Source organism: Serinus canaria, chromosome 4, assembly GCF_022539315.1.
Source record: "Serinus canaria isolate serCan28SL12 chromosome 4, serCan2020, whole genome shotgun sequence".
NCBI lineage: Eukaryota > Metazoa > Chordata > Aves > Passeriformes > Fringillidae > Serinus > Serinus canaria.
In genome coordinates, this window is record NC_066317.1 from 6,562,624 (window position 1) to 6,584,864 (window position 22,241).

Consider the following 22,241-nt stretch of genomic DNA (forward strand, 5'->3'; position numbering starts at 1 on the left):
GCAGGAAAAAAGTAGGGAACGCATGCCTTTTTGTATTTTCATGTAGTAGAAAACAAGGGAATCAAAGTCTTGGACTCTAAAATCTGAAGGTGCTTCAGGGTGTTGTTCTGTGAATAAAACCACGACTGTCTGATTTTCCCAGCGAAAGAATATCTCCAGGGAGGGAGGATGTTTTTGTAGTAAAGTACAACTTTTTAGGATGTGCAGATCCAATGTAAGCACTGTTCCATTATTGGGTGGGTGGGTGGGTGAGACAGCAGAATAAATGACTCGATTTGCACGGATGAGTAACGACCCAATTCCTCTGCTGAACTAAGGTGCGATTCCTTGGCAGGCTGATGTTGCTGTGGAGGCTGCATTAATTTGTATTTGCATACTATGGGGATTACTTTACACAGATCGCCTTAATTCTGGGTCTGAGCTTATGCTGAATCTTCTCTGTGGTGTTTATTACCTCAGCCTGTATCTGATCAGGAATTCTGCTCGAAAGGGGGAGTTTTTCACTCAGGGAGCACAGGTGTATGGCGTGAGGTAAAGCGATTTATGTGGAAAAAATAAGGAAATCTGCATTCAAACACGCTTTTTAGGTAATGGGAAGTTTAGTATGTCATTTGGTGCCAATTTAAGATAATTTCCTCTCCTGCTGGAGAGATGTGAACTGAACCGCAGATTGTGTTGGCTCTTTCTAGTCTTTGAGAAGTATCAAAGTTAACGAGCCAGAGGGATAACGCTGGAGGCTGAGAATAGGGAGCGTGCAGTTTTATTCTTGCCCCGGCAATTATGCGCTACGCATGTGGCCACGGCGTTTAACTCTTGGTACCCTCAGTTTCTCTGCTTGACAAATAGTGACTCACGCGTTCTGCGCGGGGAGCCAGTGCAGCGCTAGAATTCCTGCTTGCGAAATCGCCTTAAATCTTTCGGAGAGAAGCGTTAATGGTTGCAGGGTAAGGCCAGCAGTGCCGCGGGCGGGATGCGGGCGCAGACACGTATCATTTCCCAGCCGCCCAGCCGTACGGCGTTGCCTCCCATCTGCATTTTCCAGCCCGCTGGAACACGAGCGGGCGGCGGCGGGAGCCGGGCGGCCGCGCTCCCCGGGGGCTCCGGGGGTGGCGGGAGCCCCGCGCGGTGCGGCCGGGCCCGCCAAGAGTTAACGGCGGCTCCCCCGGGGCCGCGCCGCCGCCTCCCCACCCCGGCGCTGCATTATTATTATTATTTCTCCCCCCTTTCCCTCGCCTTCCAGTTTTGGCAGGGGATTAAAGCAGCTCCCCCCTGTGGCAGCAGTGACCCAGAAACGAGTTTGATTCACGGAGTCCTTCCTCCATAACAAGTACAAACGTCAGTCAGAGGGAATCTGTGTGTGTGAGAGAGAGAGAGAGTGCGTGTGTGTGTGGCGCAGCGAGCCGCTCTCCGTGCCCGCTGCCCGGCGCCGCGCCGAACTCATGCGGCGGCCCCGAGCCCTCCGCGCAGGGGGAGCCCGGCCGCGCCGCCCGCCCTCGCCGCCGCCGCGCCGCCGCCAGCAGGTAACCGTGCCCGCCGCAGCGCCAGCCGCGGAGCCGCCAGCACAGCCATATTTGATGGGGTTTTTTTGTCGCTCCGGAGGCGGCGGGAGAGCAGTTTCGTGCCGAAGGTCGCTGCCTAGTGGAAATAAGATAGTACGTCATTAACATGGCGCCAAGAGCCGCGCCGCTCGGTACGGGGCGAGGGGAGGCGGCCGAGTTGCGGCTCCGCTATCCCACAAGCAACTTGTGCGGGGCTGTGGCGGGCGGAGGCGGGAGGGGAGGCAGCGCTGCCGGCCGGTGCCGGCTCCCTTTTTGTTCCGCTGCGGGCGAGCGGGCACCGCGCAGCTGCCCAGGTGCAGCGGCCAAGCGAGCCGCCGGTGTTCCGTGCCGTTCTGCGCCGTGCCGTGCCGCCGGCCCTGCGCCCCAGGCGTCGCTGCAGGCTGCGCCGCGGGGGCAGCGCCGGGTATCGCCCGCCGCGGAAAGTAGGAAGCGTTGGAGCAACTTGGTAGCCAGATGGCAATGGCAGAGCGCAAGTCTTGCTCGGATACTGATGTGTAGGAAGGGGGTGGGGGAGAGTCATGGCCACTGTGTGGCACCGTGTTACCCAGGTGCCCACGAGACCCGTCTCCTTCTCGCCGCGGGCGGGGAGCGGTGTGCGTGGGAGAGGAGGTGTTCGATGTGCGGGAGCAGCTTTGTTCCCCCCCCCCTTTTACCCCCCCCAGTCGCACTTGGATTTGGCTTGGGGGGGGGGGAAATGCTTGGAAAGCATAAAAACTGCTCATCGGTGAAATTAAACAGAAGTTGCCTTTCGGAGCCGCAGCCGGTCTGTCTCCCGCTCGGTGGGCGCCGGTGGGCGCTCCGCTGGAGGCGCGGAGCGCCGGGCTGTCAGAGCCGGCCCCGTCCCCCCAGACGGGTGCGCGGTGTCTCCTGCTGGAGAGCAACTTGCCCGAGCCCCGAAGTACACGTGTTTGAGAGTGGGAAAAGGCGGGGAAATGCGTGCGGCGCTGCCCGGCCCCGCCGGGGCGCGGGGCGGCATCGGGGCAGCGGCCGGCAGGTGCACGGCGACCCCGGCGCGCCCGGCCCCCGCCCCGGCTGCGGGAGCTGCAGCTGGAGCGGCCCGGGGGGCGCGCAGAGAACTTGGGCAGGACGCGGGGGGGGCCCGGCCCCCTCCCGGCGCTGGCTCCCGGCGCAGGCCGAGGGGCGAATCCGCGTGGCCGGGCCGGAGTTTGTGGGCGAGGAGCGGAAAGGCGGCCGGCGGTGTTGGGGCGCGAACGTAACATCACGGGGGGAGCGCGGGGAGCGGCGGCGAACGCCCCAACTTGCTTGGGCGGCGGTCAGGGCAGCTCCGCGGTTCGGCTCTTGCCCCGGTGCCTGGCGAGCGGGACGGAGCGGGGCTGCGGCATTTCTGTGTAACGGGCCGCTCTCCCCGGGGAGGTGAGTGCGGCTCCAGCCATCATCCCACTTGTTCCTCTTAGACAAAGCCACCCTGCCCGGCCCTGGGCTCGCTTTGTCACCAGCTCCCAGGAGAATTTCGGTGGTGTCCGATTTTTTTTTTTTTGGGGGGGGGGGTGGGGGTGGCGGGGGGATGTTTTGTTGTTTCGGTTTTATTTGTGGGATTTTTTTTATTATTTGCTTTTCCCTTCCCGTTCGCGCCCGCCCGTTCGTTCCCGATAGGATGATTTTGGGAAGGGTGGAGGCAAAGGGTGTTTGTTTGTTTGCACCGCCTGCTGGTTGGTTTCCTGTGACAAGAGGTGATAACACAGTTTCCAGAACTGTCTGAGAGTGGGAGGAGAGACGGACAGAGAAAATGAGCTCGTCTCCGAGCTGCCGCTCCATCCGCCGTCCCGTCCACCCCCTCCGTGGCGGCGTGGCCGCGGGGGCGGGCGGGGAAGGTGCCGTGGCCGTTTTGGGCAGTGACAGCGCTTTGAGCCAGAGGCGGCGGAGCCGGGGGCACCAAGTTTGATTTGCAGCCGTGGCCGAGCGGATTGGTGCGGCCGGCGGCGGGGAGGAGCGGGAGCCGGGAGGGAGGAGAAGGAGGGGGCGAGCCGGGCTGCTTCTCATGGAAGCTGGCGGCCGTGCAGCTGGCCGGGAAGGTGCCACCCTCCCGGGGGAGGTGTAGCCCGGCGGCGCCCGGCCAAGAGGCTGCTCCGTGACCTCAGCCGGCCGTGCCCCGGCGACTCCGGGGTCGGCGCCGCTGCAGCCAGTCCTGCAGCCGAGATGGGATCGCTGCGGGAGGAGGATGAGGAGAGCCGCCCTGCGCGGCCCCCGGCCGGGCTGCAGCCGGCGGTCGGCGTGAGTGCCGCTTTGGAAGGGACTCCTGAAACCGCGGCTCCGATCCGTGGGCGCGGCGTGGCGGCCGGGGCTCAGCGCACCTGCGAGCAGCGCCTGCCGCCGGCCAGCTTCTCCTGCCGGCCCTCTCCGGCTGATCGCCTCATTCTGAGAAAGTTTATTAGGTTCACCGGCAGGTGAGAGCCGGGGCATCCTGAGATCTGTCAGCCCCCCCACCCCTTCCCAGTGAAACAGACCGTGGAAGTGTTAGAAATTCCAACAGGATTTAGCAACACGTCTTAGTTGATGTTTTAATGTCAAAGGCTGAAGATGCTTTTATGCCAGCCCCATTTTTTAGAGAAAGATTTAGCTGTTATTTGGAATAATTTCCTTTTTAAGCAGGTGCTGTCTTTTAACTTAAGTCAGAAGCTGCCCACACTCGCAAACCTAAAACCTTCATTAAAGTTATGCCAAAATATGCTTGTTATGATTCTATTTCTAGAGGTTTCTCACACTCAGTGGGATATTGTTGAAACAGCAAGGATTGTATGTTTTAGTGGCAGGATTTTCCCTTTGGCTTCAGATACCACTTGCTCCCTGCTTTTGAGTTATGTTTAATACATATGTTTAAAATAAAATAATAATAATAAACTCCCCTTTCCTCTCACAGCTGCAGATTTCCCTTCCAGCTTCTCTGGTTTCGTTCCCAATTCACAGAACTAGTAAAAAAAAAAAAAAAAACCCAAAAAACTTCCAATGTTTCCTCAAATGATTTCTCCATGTGTTGCTTCCTGCTCCTGTTTTCAGCTGGAGATGACTAAGGTGGAAGAGATGAACCACAGTGGGTGCAGGTTGGGTTGCATTAAATCTTGGAACCCAGTTTATGCATTGCTTCATATTTCGGATGGTCAGTTTCACTCACTCCCAGAATTTGGGAATAATTTGCTGCCACTGCTCAGGTAGGAAGTTAACATTATGAGCTGGCTTGCACAGGTGCATAAATGAGCACATGGATTCCTGAGGAGTGTTGGGTTGATATGGCCAAATTGTGCTTTTCTCTTGTATCGATAAATTTTGAATAGGTGTGCTGAATTTGGTAGAAACATTCCCTGTGGAGAACACTTTTGGCCTCGTTTGCCAAGAAATTCTTTGTTTCATGAGACTTGGAGGATTTTTTTTCCCTCCAGATTTAAGGTCTGGGACTCTTTGCACTGTGGACGGTGCTCCATAATGGAATTTAAAAGTTTTAGCTGGATTTTAGTAATACAGCTTATCTCTGTTGTGCTTCCTTTTTTTTTTTTTTTTTTTGGTTTTAGGTCTAGGATAGAAGCAAAAAAGCTTCTTATGATGTCAGGTGTCAGTGAAGAAAGGGTGGTGTTATAAATAAGCTATTTAAAAAGAGCCCAATAATAGAAGCCAAATGTCTGCATCTTCTATCCATTTTATTAAGCTGTGTCACACTTCACTTCCATTTGTACAATAGGTGTTCTGAAACAATTTCTTGTGTACTAGAGATAATTAGGTCTTAGTTTCATTGCAGTTAGTGGGTTACTTTCAGGAAAAGCCAGTTTTTCAGTTTGTCTTCAGGGTGTACATCTGTCATAACTCTGCTTTCTTCCCATTCTGTCTCTGCAGCTGTTCAGTGCAGTTTGTTACAGTGACACCCGTTAACATGGTTACAGTTAATTGTCTGTCAGAGTTTGAATTATACACTCTTTTACCCAGGGGTTTATGCAGCCCTTGAAAACACTTCAGTAAGAATTGTGCTGTGGAAAACCTTTGACCTGAGGATGTAGATTTTCCCATGTATAATTTTTTTTTCTTTTACAATCTGGTTCTGTTTAGCTATTTGCATAACAAGGACTGGCACACTTTACATCTTTCTCTTTGATTGCCTCTCTCGTTGAGGTCAAACTGAGTGAAGAACTGTGTGGGGTTCTTAACTGTGCACGTGGTATGTGGCACATGGGGGTGTGTGTGTGCATGCTGTTGTCCCAGTTTCATGGGGTAGTGTCTGGATTTCTGCTCTTTGCATTTTTTTACACTCTTAGCAGTGCAACTCCTGGGACTCCAGTGTGGGAGAAAAAAGGAAAGGTCTTGACATCACTGTCCAGTGGGGTGTTTGGGTTTTGTTGGTAATTTATCTCTTGGAGAGGTAAGGATGGAGTAGCATGAACACTGCTAAAAATAGTGAATTTGCTGTGCTGTGTCAGGTTGCTGAGTCTAACCCATTGCACTGCATCTGTCATCAAATACTGGGAAGTGGACAGCAAAGTCTGTATGCCTACCTGCATCTAGTTATTTGTATAGATTGAGATGTTTGTTGCTCAGCCCCACAAGGACATGTAAATTCAAGTGCTATTGTGTGGCCTGACATTGATTATATTGGATTACTGTTTAGTCATTTCATTTGCACAGCATTTACAAGTGTTTTGAAAAAGGCTTCCCAAGCTCTCCAAAATACAGAAGTCAGTTTCAGGTGGTGTAATTTTGCCTTCAAAAACAATTTGAGCAAAGGCACCATGGAAGTCCAGAGTTGCATCCTTATGTTTAAAGTTTGTTTCTAATCATTGAGCAAAACCCAGAGCTTAACTTCCAGGGCAAGCATGATTAAAAAGGGTGGAAAAGCAACTGGTGATGTGTTTCTGTAAAACAGAGCAGCACAGTAGGGCATGCTGAAAGCTGTGCTTGGCCTCACCTGTGCTGCCCTGGTGTGGCCAGCTCATCTGAGGGTCACTGGGGACTAAAAAGGCCTGGTCTGTGTCCCCTTGGTGCCATTTATCATGGTGGTGGGACTGCATGGAGCACTCTTGGATGCTTTGCTGCCCATGGAATTGGAGCTGCATTGCCAGCAGAATCGTAGCTGTTTCTCAAAAGCTGTGTTTGGCTGAAAGCTGGCATTAGCCTGAGCCCAGTTTAGTTCCTCCCCAATAAATTGGTGAATGTTATACTGGAGTGCCAGGAGAAAACACGATCAGCATGCTGTGGGTTGGTCTGGCTGATTTCTGAAAGGATGGTTTTAACAAAAAGAAACAATCCTCTTTCGAGGAAATGAAACTGAAAGTTTATGTTGCTGAGTTATTAGGAATTCACAGGAGTCACTGGAAACTGAGTGGCTTGGTCAGTTTAGATTTGTTGGGCTGCAGCAGCTTTTAAGGTGCTGGGCTTTCCCTTTAGGTGAACAGTGTGTTGGGCAAACACCCTGTTGGGGTGGTGTAAGGATTTGGGAAAAACAGGTGTAGAAATGTTTGATGGAGGATCCAGGTTTCACCCACAAGCACTGCTTGGCTGTGTCCTTGCTTCAGAGAAAGACACATTCATTCTTTTGTTCATTCTGAGAAGGGGTTTGGGAGCTCATTCTGTGCCATGGGTGGGTGCCGTGGATTTTTGTGGGAACTTTTGGGCTGGACAGCAATTATGTGATTGCAGGCACTTAGGAATTGAGCTCACTCATCTGGGTGTCTCTTCCTGCCCTGCAAGTGTTGCAGGCTGGGGTGCACAGCTTTTGCTCCTGGTGTTAAAGCTGGCCTCGAATGTTTTGGTGTTTTTATTCTTATGTGGGAATTCTCTTTGCTTGCAGGCATAGTGATCATAGTGTCTGCCTGCTGGAACAGGGCAAAAACTGGCAGTGTCAGTCTGCATCTAACTCACTATCCATAACCCATGTTTGGTTTTAATGTGCACTTTTTAACAGCTTCTTGTGTGACTTTGAGTCACCAGCGCCTGACAGAAGCCAGCAGCATTTCAGTCTGCATCTCAGTGTTCCAGTGTTCTCACTGTTCCAGTGTTATCTCTAGAACATGTGTTCTGATCTGTGGAAAGGAACATCTGGTGGCAGCAGTTTAAAATGATTTTAGAGGTTGAAAAAAGCTGTTCTTCTAATGGCTGAAGTTCCAGGGGGTTAATCTTACGAGGTTTGAGCCTTGCTCTGAGAAGCCAAATGCTGTTTTTTCATTGTGATTTAGCTCCCTGTAAACTCAGGTTAGATTCCAAGATGGGAGATTGAGATCTCTGAGTTTTAACTTTTTTTTCCCCCCCACATGGATCTATAAAACAATCTCCCAGGAGCTTCATCAAATGGGATATTTCTTTTAATGTTACAATTGAGGACACAGGCTTTTCAGTGTGGCCAACTTCAGATGCCTGACTGGAGTGGATAAGGAAATTAGCTGCTTTATCTAATATTCTGTGCTCAGGAAAGTGGCTTCTGCTCTGGATTATTTCCTGAAAAACTCTGGAGAGTGCTTAAACTGGGAGGTGTGATTACCAGTCTTTCCTTTAAGCAGCAACCAAAAAGGAGATGTTTGGTTTGTTTTTTTGGAGACATGTGGTAGGAGGAAGAAGGTTCCATCTCTTTCCTTATTTTTTGAATTTGCAGAAAGTATATTAGGAGAAGATCAACTCAAAATGCACTTGTCCAGAAAGATGTGAAGGAGCAGAACTCCAAATTTTCTTGTTTGTTGTGAGTTCACAGGTGTGTCTTAGTCTGCATAAACTCTGTTGTTTTGCAGTGTGTTGTGCTTTTCAGACTGTGTGGGAAATTTACCAATAAGTGAACCAGAAATATACAAATCTGAGATAGGACAATTTTCCTGTATTTTCTTCCAAGTTTTCTTTACTTTGTTTATGGGAGATTTTTTGCTAAGTGAATACCTTCTTTTAAATTGCTGTTATTAATATGTGAACTAATAGAAAAAGTACCTTACAGATAGGTATTCATCCCCCTAGTTTTGGCCTTGTAAGAACTAATTGATTTTTCAGCTCTGTCTTAGCCTGATTTGGGTCTGAATATTGGCTTTCTGTCTTCCTAAGTGACTGTGTAGGAACTTGGCTCTGGATTTCTTAAATTTGTACCAGATCTGTATTCAGTGGATTTTGATGGTCCTGGCTGGTGTGGTTATTTATCCACTGGCAGCATTTCCATCTCCCATACACACAAAGTTCTGGCCTGCTTCAAAGCAATTTTTGGAGAGAATCCTTCTAGCCCTGTAAGAGGCTGCCATTGATGATTCTTTATTCTCTGGCATCAGACACTGTGTGTGAACTTGTACTCTATGAAAGGGTGACAAAAGGTCTTGGTGATGTGAGCCATTCAGCTTCTCTTTAGTGAGCAAAGTTTGCAGTTCAAAACTCAAAATCCCAGTCTGAAAAGTCAGTCTGTGGGAGGGAGGCTTTCCCCCAGCTCTGTTTGCACATGTAATAAGAAAGAGGAGGCAATTCTGCAATGCTCATGCTCTTAGAACTGTATGAAGTTCTCTGGAAGCAGATGTTTTTGTGCTTAATTGTAAATAGTGTCAGGCTTTGCTAGGCTTTTTGGGTTTTCTTATTTTGGGAATCAGCCTCATAAAAGTTGAAGGCATTACTGAATTTCCTAAAATGAGCTGTGCTCTCAGTGAACAAAGCTGGAGCAGTTAATTTTTACACTGAAGGACCAGTGCAAAGAGTTTTGTTGAGAGGCTTTGAAGAAGTCCAAACTCACATGGAAATAAAGTTAGATTTTCTGCACTTAGCTAGAAGCAAAGGAATATTTTGCCATCTGATCTCCAAATCTGTGTGCAGAGGTAGGTATGAGGGATTTGCTGCCAGCAGAGTGCCCAGACCTTGTTGATACCACGACTGATAGGTGGTAAGCAAAGACTCAGGGGTTTTGATGTGCATCTAGAGTCCTTGTCAGTTTAACTTATGGTGGATATGCCTTTCTGGACTTGTCTTGTCATGTCTTTGTCTGCTCTTCAACTTGCACTTTTTAATAGCTTTTTACATGTAAATACTGACTAGCTATTTACAGCTTCCTTGTTTTTACTGAACTTGGCTTTGTTCCACAGGGAGTACACGTGGAAATGTCAGTGCCCTGAGAACAGCGCTTAAAAAGATTTGGAACTTTTGGCCTTTCTATCACAGCCCCACGTGTCCATGAACTTGGTATTTTGGTGGGAATCTGGCAGTTTGGAGGAACCTCTGAATAATTATCTGAATAATGTTACTCCCAAAGAACAGTTAGTGTTAGGCATGGTGCTGAAATGTCCCTGCAGGAGGAAGTAACCCTCTCATCTTAGAGGGTGGTGCTTTCAAAGATAAAGATGATGCATGTTTAGTTAATCTGGGAAAACTGGGCTTGCTACTGCTGATGTTTTGTTTTTTTTATGTCTAAGTGGATGACTTTAATCTCCTATTTCATAAATCTGGCACTTTAAGCAGGAACAAAATTGCTCCAAAAATATATTAGCCAAAGTAAATATTGACACAAGCAGTAAAAACGTTATTGTACTGCGAATCTAGAGGCAGAATAGGCAGGGGAAGTTAAGCACATTGGCTGCGGATATTTAGTGATTTTAACGCCTCTCAGGACAAAACCCAGCTTTTTGGTGGGGGGAGAGCATCGGTGGGACTGTCATTGCCCCTGTTCACCTGCTGGTAGGATAACAGCCTAATTAAGCACCCTTGAGAGGTTCGCTGTTCATCTTTCAGCTGCTGCTGGAGTTGTTTGTTTTCCTTTGTGCGCTGTAAATGCTCGCATGCCATCAGAAGCGCAAGCTGCTGAGTGTGTGTGCCATTACCTGGGGTTAAGTGCTGTCTCATTGCTTCCCAGGCTGCCTGCTGTTTCCCGGGGAGATCATGAAACGACACCGGCTTCCTAGCAGCAGTGAGGACTCTGACGACAATGGCAGTAAGTGCTCCTTTGGTGCAGAGTGCAGGAGGTTACGAGCTGGTGCTTGGTGTGCCACAGGCGTTCTGCATTTTGGTTGAGCTCAATGTGTGTTGTAAGGATCTGGTTTGGAGCTCAGTCATTCTGACAGGAGATCCAGGATCTGGTTTTAGTGAATAAGATAAAACAAGAGCTCAACTAAAACATGTAGTTTTGGAGAATAAGAGAAAAGAAGAGCTTTTACCAGTTAAAATAATAGTTAATCTTGGAATTGTAGTTCTGAAATGGATTCGGTTGATTGACTGACCTGTTGCTGCTTCCATTGCTTGTTTGTAACATCGTTTGCCATACAAATCCATGCTATATAAACCTTCTGTCAAACCTGAAAAATTCTCTGCAAATTCATGTCCCACAAAAAGCCAGTGGTCATCTTGGAGATCTTGGCAAGCAGCATAATTTAATCATTATAAGGACAGAGTGAGCATGGAGACATCTGCTGACATCGCCCATAGAAGTTTGCCAAAGGATTTTAAATTTGCTTCAGTCTTCTCACACCCTCTTACACAGTGGGCTAGCATGGTGCTTAAACTTAAGCAGAAAAGAATAACAGAGCATAAAAATTGTTCCTCACTGCATTTGAAGATTTTCTTTGAGGAATTGCTTACAAGAATTTGAATTCAGCAAATCACTAGTTTGGATACAGAATAGTCTTTATTTTTTTTATTTATGGTTTTCAACTGTTCCTGTACTGCTGTAACTGGCACACACTGTGGTGTCTCTCTCTGTCTTGTGTTTGGATCCCAGTGACTGATAATCTTACATTTAAGCACAGTCCTTATCTTTCATTTAAGCAGAAAAAACAAGGGAGGGACAAAATACCAGTTTGGGGAATGTGCCAAGGTGTCTCATCTGCCCAAATGAGCAAGTAGATTGCACTTGACAATACTGCAGCTTAGCCAGTTGTCAGAGAGGATTTGTGGCTTTAATTTGACCTATCTGGATGCACATCTTCAAGCCTGGGTTTTTTTTTTTCTAAAATTTCAGTCTGAAAATGACTGGGGTGGTTTTCTAGGTGCTTTTGAGAGAACTTATCCCTGTGGTACACTGTGGCCCATGGAGGTGACTGCTTCACCTGCATGCATTTCTGAGCTGTGTCTGTGCTGCCTGGCATCTGCTCAGGGATGGCCAAAGCTGCCTCTTTCAACAACCCTGGGCAAACTGGTGCTGAAATGAAGTGGTAAAGGTGAAGGGATTAGAGAAGGTAAGAATTAGCAGGTTGATTAGGAGTTAATCCAAATAAGGATTGAGCAAAATCTGTTGGAGGTGAGGGATTTGGCTTGGTTTTGGAGAGTTACTTGCAGTGGGGGATTTTGGAAGAAGAAACCCCAAACCAATCAGACAGGGTTTTATTGGTTAGAAGTTTTTGGAGGTTACTAAAATTGAAATCTGTGTACTTCCTTAAAGGTGATGTGTACTTCCCAGAAACAAAGCTGTGTTTATATTTGTAAGACAAACAAGTAACAGCAAACATGATGTCTTCCATTAGAATTTAGATTCACCCTTTTCTCATTCCCTAGCAGCTTTATAAAATAGTGTTTCATATTATTAATCTTTATTTTCACTATTTTAGCTGGTTTTTTTTTAAGCCTTTGATCTCTTCATGTGCCTTGTGTAACAGCTTTTACCAAATAAAATATGAAGCAGTTAATCTTGGAATTGAAGTTCTGAAATAGATACAATTGACTGACCTGTTGCTGATCACAGTGCTTGTTTGTAATGCCATTGGATGTATGACTATTTGGAATAGAGCTATCAACTTAGTGAATTCTATTTTCCACAATATCAGTTCCATAGATCATGATATAAGAAAATGAGTTTGGAAAAGAAAAGGAAACCTCTTGCCCTTTTAGGATCTGTCTGTTTTAAAGCCTGGCTATTGCAAATAACTTCACTGAATAAATTGCATGGTAAAGGTAGTGAGATTTTAAAAGTGTTTTAAAATATTATTTGAAATATATACCACTTCCTTTGCATTGCACTTGTTCTTTCCTTGATTATAGTTTTTTTTGCCTCTTGTTACTGGGTGAATTAAGATACAGGTTCCTACATATTCATTCTATTACTGTATACATGTTCAGAAGGAATGTTTAATGTGGGGTCAGCACTTCCAAGGCTTTTTGTCATTCAGACTTCCCTGAAAAGAATGACTGACTTAGCTTAGGTCCTTTCCTCTTTTCCTGTTACAGGAGATACCAGTGGTTCCTTGCAACTGTGTTTGAATGTCAAGGGTGTCCCCTTACAGGTTTCACCTTCACAGGATCTCTCTTGCCTTTGGTAGAATTACTGATTACTCTTCACTCTGTTTGTTTCTGTGTTCTTACTTTGCCAGTAGTATCTCTGATCCACTGTACTTACAGTAGACTTAGAAGGGTCAGCAAGTTTCCCCTCCCAAAAAATAGAAAAATTTCTATTGATTTATTTGTGGTTTGTATTGAAGGTTTCAAGTTTTTCACCAGCTGTTTTTCCTTCTCCCAGTTTCCAGAGGCTGACAACAATTCCATTTGACTATTCTGGGTGTTTCAAACAGACATCATTTTAATCAATTAATTTTAATCAATTTAATTTTAATCAATTCCTGCTTGGAATCCTGTTGGCAAACACCTGCTTCCCTTTCAGTCAGTGGTGTCTCTTGACCCTCCAGTGGCCTTGTTGCTTCATGGTTTTTGAGCTTAGGGCTCAGCCTTGCTCTCCCTCATCCTAAATGAGGGTTGTGCCTCCAGCTGCTGCAGTTCTGCAGCTGATTTTGCATGCCATGCTTTACTAGGCTGTGATCAGGCAGCTCAGGTTCATCATGAGGGGTCACTGAGGAAATGTGTGAATGATGGTGATTTTTTGGGCTAGGCTTGTGCAACCTGGAAAATATTTTGGCATGAAAAAAAAAATCTGCATTTTATTCTCTTGAGCTCAGGATCCTGAATATTTAGAATGTAACAGTAATGATGCCACTAATAATGGAATTTATATTAAAAAAAAAAAGTTGTTTTTCATTGGATCACTGAACTGAATCAGTTTCCTTGGTAGTCAGAAGGAAACAAAGCTCATACCCAAGTGCTAAAAATACATTATTCTGGAGATACAGTAGTTCTTCAGAGGGAGAAAAAGGTGCTCTCATCTTGTGAGATGAAAGAAGGGAGAGTGGCTTTCATTTAGGGGCAAAGTAGAGCAGAGAAGAAAGCTTAACAACATGGCTGGAGTCCTGGAGTATATCCATGTATTTACTGACTCATGTAAGATATTGAAGTGTGGGTGTTTATGTGTTTTTTTGCAGGATTTTAGAGCCTTGCAGCTTAAAGTCAGCACCCTTGCTTTCCTCATCACTTCTTTGCCCTCAGACTTGATTCTTTTCCTAAAGCTAAGCCCCCAAAAGTATTTATTTCATGTATTTCAACCTAACTACTAGAACTTGTTAAGCTGTGTCCCCTTAGAATCAAAATTCTAAATCCTCATTTCAGCACAAAGCCAAAATAGCATATTTGAAGCACTGGGCAGGAGGTGTCAGTGCCAGTTTTGCCTGGCAGTTCTGAAGTGAGTCCCTGGATAGCTGACAATGTTCTCAGGGATTTCATTTTCTGAAATTAGAGGTCACTTTTGAACATCTTACCCGTGAAATATAATTGAATGAAAAATGACTGCAGGCATTGCTCTGGATTTTGAACTTTTGTCTAAATACAGAGCAGTGGTGTTGAGAGAGGAGGCTTGGGGAAGTGCCTCAGAGTTTTTGCTCCTGAAAGCTTTTATTCTTTGGTCACCTGGCAGTACTTGTTTGTTCCTGTGGCCTTCCAGAAAGTGTGGTAGAGCAGCTATAATGGGCATTCATAAAAGCCTTGTGATGTTCATGCTGCATTCTTCAAAGGCTGCAGAAAGGAAACCAGTAATGTTCACCTCAAATCCATTACACTCCTGTTTTCTGGTGGCTGGCTTTGATAGTTTCTAAGCAAATTTTGTTACACTGCATTTCAGCTTGCTCCTCTGCTACTAAACTTTCTCTTTATGGTTTGGGGTCTCACTCTAATTAAATGTTAGATAGTTGAAGCTGTTTTAGCTTTTCTGCTCAGTGTTTGACACCTGGCTTTTTAGCCTCGTTGGTCTGTAAATCTGCAGAGGTGGTTTGTGCTGAATATTCCATATGCTGTTTCCTGGTGAGATGAGATCAAGTAGTGCAGTGGAGGAGTTCCCATTTATAGCTTCAAGGCATTTCTCTTTGCATAAATTGGTTTGACATGTGGACAGCTTGTTTTTGAGAAAGGTCTGAAACTCATGGACTTTTGTATAAGGGGTATTGTGTGAAATCCAGGCATTCCTTGGTGTCCAAGAGAGTTTGTGTGCTGTTTTCCATGAGCAAGGAATTCAAAGCATGATTTTATTCAGACTTTGCTTGGTTTTTCATTTATTCTTGGAGGGGTTATCAATTTATCACACTCCTACATGCAGAGTGTCCAAGAGGAGACCTGAAGACACTTGCAGATGAAAAATACTTCCAAGGTTTACAGAGTTTCACGTGAGTTCTGAGAAATGAAAGATTTAATACCTGTGGATTATGGAATAGAGTTCTGTAATTTAGGCAGACCCTTATTCCATCGTTGCTAAACAAATGTTATTTTAAAGTTAAACGAATTTTGCCAATATCCATCGCTCTGACTGAATGACGAGGATCTTAGATTTAGAAAGGGCTTTGAATCCCAGTGGATTCCTGTAGTGTTTGAGATGGATCCCAGGGTGCCTTCACAAAGGTTACTGAGTACATAACCTTGGGGGTGTGTGTCATTTACTGTGGAATTGCAGCCGCTGCTGGCCTGAGGTGTGGTGATTGCATGTGCAGAGCTTTGCGCAGAGAAAGCAAAGAAGGTTTTTTTTGGTGTTCATCTGAACCTGCCAGGAGGTGACTGAACAACAGAATGTGGTGCAGTCACAGTGCTCAGAATTTGGGCAAAGCAGCAAGAGTAGTGGTCGCTGTGTGCCTTTGAACAAGGGTTGGTGAGTGGTGGCAGGGGTAAGAACAAGCATCTTTCCTGAAGGTTCATCTCAGAGGGGGGCAGAGTGGCTTGTGGTGAAGTTGCTGGAGCAGTCTGGAAGAGTGATTTGAAAGGCTTATCTTGCCTGATAGGGTATCACATCTGAGGAAGGGACTTCCCATAATGATCACCATCATTTGACAGGAGGAAAAGTGCCAGGAAAACCGCAGCTCTGGAGAGCAGGCCACAAAGCTTTTCAAGGAATTAGTAAATAAAGTCCCCTGGGAAAATGTTTTTGCAGGTGCTGGGGTCCATCAGCGCTTGTCAATTTTTAAACACCACCTCCTGAGGGCATAGGAACAGGCAGTTCCTGTTGCAAGTCAAGCAGGCAAGGCAGAAGGCTGGCTGGGCTGAACAGGGATGTCCTCTTGGATGGAAGCCAAAAAAGGAAGGTGCATTCTGAGTGCAGCAAGGTCAGGTGGCATGGGAAGAACACAGAGATGCTGCTTGCCACTGTAGGGAGAAATTCATGTGGCCAAAGCTCACGTGGGGTTGAAGGTGGCCAGAAATGTGGGGGACAATAATGAGTTTTGTTAAATACCTTATTGGCAAAAGGCAGAATTGAAATAGCATCAGCCTGTTATAGGATGAGGATGGTCACCTCCCAAACAGGCACAGGGACATGGCAGAGATGTTTAATGCCCCTGTCTTCAATGCTGATGATGGCCCAAGGGGGTCTCATTGCCCTGAGCTGGAAGATCATGGCAGTGAGAATCATTAACTCCCAATTGACCCTGAACTTGTGCAGGATCTGTTGCTGCAGCTGGATCCCTACAAATCCATAGGGCTTGATGGGATTCATCACAAAATCCTCAAGGAGCTAGCTGATGTCACTGAAAAACATTTCTTTGATGAATTTTGAATGGTTTCAGGAATCCTGAGACATCCCAGCTGATTGGAAGCTGGCAGACATCATCACAATTTTCAATAAGTGCAAGAAAGAAGATCCCAGAAACTACAGTTCTGTCAGTGTCACTTCAATGCCTAATCGTGGAAAAGATCAATTTAATCATGGTAAAATAATGGAAAAGATTATTTGGGGAGGTATTGAACAACAGCTGTAGGATCACACATCCAGTGTTGGTCACAGCAAGTACAGCTTTGTGAGGGGAAAGTCCTGCTGTTGAATCCTTTTACAATGGGGTGACCTACTTGATTGATCTAGGGAAGCCAGTAGATGCAATTTTTATGGACTTGAGCAAAGCTTTGGACACTGTCTCTCATAAGATCCTTCTGGACCAGATGTCCAACACACAGCTGGATAACCTGTCCCATGATGGGTGAGCCACTGGCTCATGGGTCAGGCACAGAGGATTACAGGGAGTGGGGTGACATCAGCTGGTGTGCAGGCTCTGCAGGGCTCCCTCCTCACCCTGTGCTCTTCAGTGTCTTCTTAAATGACCTGGACATGGAACTGTGTCTGTAAATGTGCTGAGGACACTTCAATGGGAGGTGCTGTCAACTCCCCTGAGGGCAAAGAGGCCCTGCAAGACCTCAGCAAATAGGAGAGATGAGCAATCACCAGCCATATGAAGGACAGTAAGTGCAGGATTCTACGTCTGGGATGGAGCAGCTCTGGATGTACAGACAGACTGGGGAATAAGAGGCTGGAAAGCAGTGCCACAAAAAGGGCCCTGGGGGTCCTGGTTGAGGGAAAATTGAATATGAGTCAGTGCCCTGGCAGCCAGGAGGGCAGCTGTATCCTAGGGGGCTACACAGCTGGGCAAGGGAGGGGATTGTCCTGCTCTGCTCTGGGCTGGGCAGCCTCACCTCCAGGGCTGGGGGCAGTTCTGGGTGCCACAATATATAAAAGGCATTAAGCCATGAGAAGCCATGCAGAGAAGGGCCACAAGGATGGTGGAGGGTGTGGAAGAGTGGCTGAGGTCACTTGGTCTGCTCAGTTTGGAGAAGAAGAGACTGAGGAGAGACATTGTGGTCTTCAACATCCTACTGAGGGGAAGCAGAGGGGCAGGTGAAGATCTTTTCACTCTCATGGCCAGGGACAGGACTCAAGGAAATGGCAGGAAGTGAACCAGGGAGGTTTAGATTGGACATCAGGAGAAGGTTCTTCACCCAGAGGAGTTTGGGCACTGGAACAGCTCCCCAGGGCAGTGGTCACAGCACCAACCTGACAGAGCTCACAAAGCATTTGAACAATGCTCTCAGGCTCATGGTGTGACTCCTGGGAATGTTCTGTGCAGGGCCAGGAGTTGGACTCCTGGGTCCTTATGGATCCCTTCCAGCTCAGCACATTCTGTGCTGCCATGATTCATTTTTGGAGAGGCACATTTGTTTTTCTCTGCAAGACTGCTTGGGTCCTGTGCTGAAAAACAAGGTGAGGAATTCCTGGCTGTTAAAGGAGTGACGTGTGCCTGTGCGTGGTTATGTGTGTGTTCTGTGAGATGATAAAAACTCAAATACGTGCTGCTGAGGAGAGGGATGACAGGTGGCAACTTGTGTTAAAGTGCTGTGGCAGGGAGCTGCAGGGATGGCTCATTATGAGTGTCAGAGACTGAGCATTGTGCTGTGGTGCTGTAAAGCACTGCAGAGATCGCATGGATCCGTGCATTGTTCAGCAGCTGCAGCTGGGGAGTCGTCAGCTGATAGTAAATTTCAAGGAGCATTGCTGTTGACAAGAGATAAAAGGCTATTGCTTCTTCTGTTTTGATCTTGGATGAGATTATTGTATTATAATGTGCTATAAAGATAAGGAAGATGGATGGGCAAGCCCTCCAGCCCCAGGAAAGTGAGAAAAGGAATTTGGCTTTGTGAAATGGTGTCTTTAGGTGGTGTTTGCTTGCATGCTGCTTTCTCTGTGATAAGGCCTGAAGATTTCTGCCCAGCCAGCTCTTGCTGTACCTGACATAGTGAAAACTGCCCACAGAACAGTTGGCTTCTGTTTGCTTTGCGCTGGAATTTGAGTCCAAGCAGGGAGCTATGTCCAAGTGGCACGGAGATCCTGCTGCAAGGAGTTGTGGGCCAGGCACTAAATGGAGAGGCTGAGCACCTCTGCTTTCTGCCCGGGCTGTAGATCTCGGTGACAGCGTTGGCAGCAGCGCCTCGTTGGTCTCAGAGCGAGCTGCAGAGCATTCCAGGCATCTGGAGGGGCTGGTGCTAAGCAGAAGTGACAGGCAGACATGGATCTGTGTCAGGGCTGCTCTGCTCTGTCGTGCTGCCTGCTGTAGCAGGGTAGCAGCAGCGCATCTACCGCGGGAGAAGCGCTGGCAGCAAGGCCAGGCTTTGAAGTGTTCAGAGGCTGGAGCAGCAGGTGGTTCTCCAGGGACACAGCTGGGTGCCTTACAGGTGCCTTCACAGCAGCCTTGTGCATGGTACCTAATAGCTGGGACTGCTCTTCTCATGCTGAGCAGTGTCTTAGTTGTGGGGTAGAATTCCCTGAGGGTTTGGATTGTTCTATTGGTTCCAAGCAATTTTCCGTTTTGATTGGATTTTTTTTTTTTCTTGGGATGAAAACATATTCTTGACAGATCATTTAATAAAATGATGCAGTTAAAATTGATTAAGTTTTTCCTTTTGGGAGGCCTGTGTTCTTCACAAGTGGGGAAAAAGAATGCACACTCCTCTGTTGCTTTCTTTTATTATCAGGGGGCGTGTGTGTTACATACACCCTGTGGCAGTATTATAAGAACACTGTATTTACAGTGTGAAGTGTTCATAGCAGCCTTGGGGAACAGAAAAAAAAATTCCTTTTGGGTCTGAGAAGTCCTTTGCAGCACCACTGGTGTGTTAGAACTCTGCCTCCCTTGCTGAGGATTACACCTTTTTCATGGTTTGGGATTCCTTTTTGCTTTTTAAGTAGATGCAAAAGGAAAACTCAGAGCAGGTCATAGGAGTATGATCCCTCTCTTGTTGTTCTCAGTGATGAAATCCATTTAAAACACAAACACCTTGGTCATCTGAAAGAATCTGAACTGTAAAAGAATCCAAATGATCTTGGTCTCTCTCCCAGAGTGGTGATGCTTGTTAGGCTACTGTGTTCATCCTAGACTTGCCATAATCATGTAACTCTTAATAAGATCCCTTTTATCTCTGTTGTCTTAACAGTGATGGAAATGCATGTTTTGCGTGTCTGTATTTGGCTTCGTGCCTTGGAGTTGTGTATTTTTCATATTTACTGTTTCTCACATGGCTTATGGTAGCATGGGCTCTCTTAACATCTCACTGTTTTTCCATCTGCTGTGAAACTCATTCTTCCCATGAGGTGTCTAATGGTATCTTACACAACTTTTATATCTTCCAAATCCCACTGATTCAGACTTGCCGTACGATTTTTGAAAAAAAAGATTGATTCTATTTTACCATAACAGAGTTTAACTCTTGTCTTGATCTTTAGTTGTTTTTCTGATTTTGGTGATCCTAATCCAGTTTGGAACTAGGGTTTGTACTCATAAAACCTGATGAACACAGAGATTTTGGATACTCAATGAAAGCGAATGGTTTTGGTCAAGTGTCTGGAATCTTCCTGAAATAAGTGAGCTAGGTTCATGTGCTTGTCATAGTACAGAAGAACTGTTTTTTGAATCCTGTGCTTTGTTTTCACCAGAGTAGATTCTGCCTTCTGTATAATCCAGGGATGGTTCTGCATGCACTCAGATGTACAAATCAGATCATTAACCACTGAAGTAGGTGCAGTGGGCTGTGAATTTCTGCTTTCAGTGAGGTCCCTTTTCTGGATTAAGTCTGAAAATATGAAAATAGACAAATAACATCCTGAATTTTCCTCCTGCATTTCTGTTGGTGCAGGCAGAGTGGGTGGATGGCTTAATTAACGAGGGCTTTGGGAAATTCAGTGACTTGGGCTTGGCACTGGTGAAGACAGTGACATTCTCCCATTAGCTTTGATGGAAGCAGAGTTGAAACTCTGTTTGTTTGGGATTTCAAAAGTAGCTAGATTCAATACTGTGATGGGCTGGATACTTTGCTGTCATTTGGCTGGCTCTTTCAATTTCTTCCTTTCTTGTCTGAGCAGTGGTGCTGGTTTGAATCTGAATTCAAGGCTTACAGTCTGGCTTTGTTTATTCAGTGAGTAAATGTTTTCCCTATTGACGTGAAGCCCTTGCCAAAGGTCATCTGCTAGCTGCAGTGTGTAGTAAAACCTCAGTCCCAGGAGGAATTCTTCCACTGTTTTCTCCTAGCATTATGTAGTTTACTCTGCTCAGAAAAATCCAGCAGCCCCTTCAGTAACAGTGTTTCCACTGTGAGTTCGCCAGTGTTGTGTGCAAGGAAGAGGCTGGGACAGAACTACTTGAGAAACTTTCTTTCCTTATTCAGTGGAAAAAAAATCCCTCATTATGATAGATCCTGAGGAAGGCTGGCTATGTTTGACTTGCCTCTTAAGCATGGATATTTTATGTAGTGTGCTTTCATATAGCACTTAAAAAACAATTTAAAGAGAAGCTCCTGTGGTTTTGATGATAAGAGTTAGTTGCCCTTTTGTGAAACGTGGAACAGTTAATTAATCCAGTGACCAAACCCTTGTGTTCATGGACATAGAAGTGTGCATTTAAGACACTTGTTCTGATGTGTAAGATGACACAGTGAGGAAATGGAGATGGGTGATAGGGCAGGGATTGTCTTACTCCTCACCTTTGTCGCTTCTCTGTGGCATGAGAGGGACCTGGAAAGAGCTGCCCATACTCTTTATTAATTCAATTTATGATAAGCTGACATCAGAGCTGAATTAAAGGACACTGGTAAAGACCCAGAAGAACATCACACTGCCACTACACGAATTTTGCCAGATGCTTACTTGCCTTACTTGGGAATAGCTCTGTTAAAGCCTCCAGACTCAGGAGCTCATCTCTCACCCATGGCATTCACATTCCCTGAACGTGATTCCTTCACCCAGGGTTTTTCTCCTGGGAAGCTGAAAGGCAGTGAGAGAACTCAGAAAAGGAAAACAATTCTTATCTCATTTGCTTCTCCTGTGTTGTGCTCATGTGGAATGTGGTTGGGGATTGTTTACCCACAGGTGATTGTTCCATTGGATTCTGCTGTGAGTTGTTTTCACTCTTTCGCCAATCGGTGCCAAGCTGTGTTGGGACTCTGGAGAAAGTCACAAGTTTTCATTATTATCTTTTTAGCATTCTGTAAGTATCCTTTCTGTATTCTTTAGTATAGTATAATAAAATAATAAATTAGCCTTCTGATAAGATGGAGTCAGATGCATCCTTCTCTCCCCTCACTGGGGTTGCCTGCATTTACAATACTCACCAAAACTTGAATCAGACACACCTTGCCAATACAACTTCTTGTTCTTCATTTTTCCTCTTGTGAGCAGGCTCTCTCTCCCAGGTCCAACAGCGTACAAAACCACTCAGATCCACAAAATAACTGGAAATTTCCAGGTGCTGACTTGCTGGTGCAGTGGCAGCTAGTTGGTCAGATATTAATGTCTTGCCAATGGAAAATATCAGAACCCATGAGAACTGAATAGTAATCTGTGTGGGTGTGTATGTGGTCTGTGTCTTCTAGGGAGACTGTTGATTGAAGAAATCACATCTGAGTGTTAAAATGTTAATATTTACATTGCTGCATTGCAGGAAATAAATCTGGATTTTTTTTTTTGTCAGGCATTTTAGCTGTATGTCTCACAGTTTTTGTGAGGGATTTTACTTATTCCCTTCTGACCTTAAGTAGAGTTTGAGGATGGTCTGATAGGATCCTCACAAGAAGTTTGTACTCCTGCTTGTGTTTCTTCTTAAGTTTTCAAGGGAACAATTAAATGGAGTGGTAGTT

The 22,241-nt window shown here is 46.2% G+C and overlaps 1 protein-coding gene across 14 annotated transcripts in view; it reads left to right on the plus strand.

Moving 5' to 3' along the window:
- The first annotated feature begins 1,269 nt into the window (after positions 1–1,269).
- JADE1 (jade family PHD finger 1) overlaps positions 1,270–22,241 on the plus strand; it is a 41,383-nt gene continuing 20,411 nt past the window's right edge. Inside the window, exons 1-4 of one of the 14 annotated variants that reach the window (XM_050974130.1) lie at positions 1,756–2,933; positions 8,146–8,241; positions 9,593–9,689; positions 10,357–10,434. In XM_050974130.1, coding sequence (XP_050830087.1) covers positions 10,383–10,434 — 52 coding nt within the window. In that variant the 5' untranslated portion in view covers positions 1,756–2,933; positions 8,146–8,241; positions 9,593–9,689; positions 10,357–10,382. The other 13 variants (XM_050974129.1, XM_050974128.1, XM_030239324.2 and 10 more) reach the window with 13 other exon arrangements.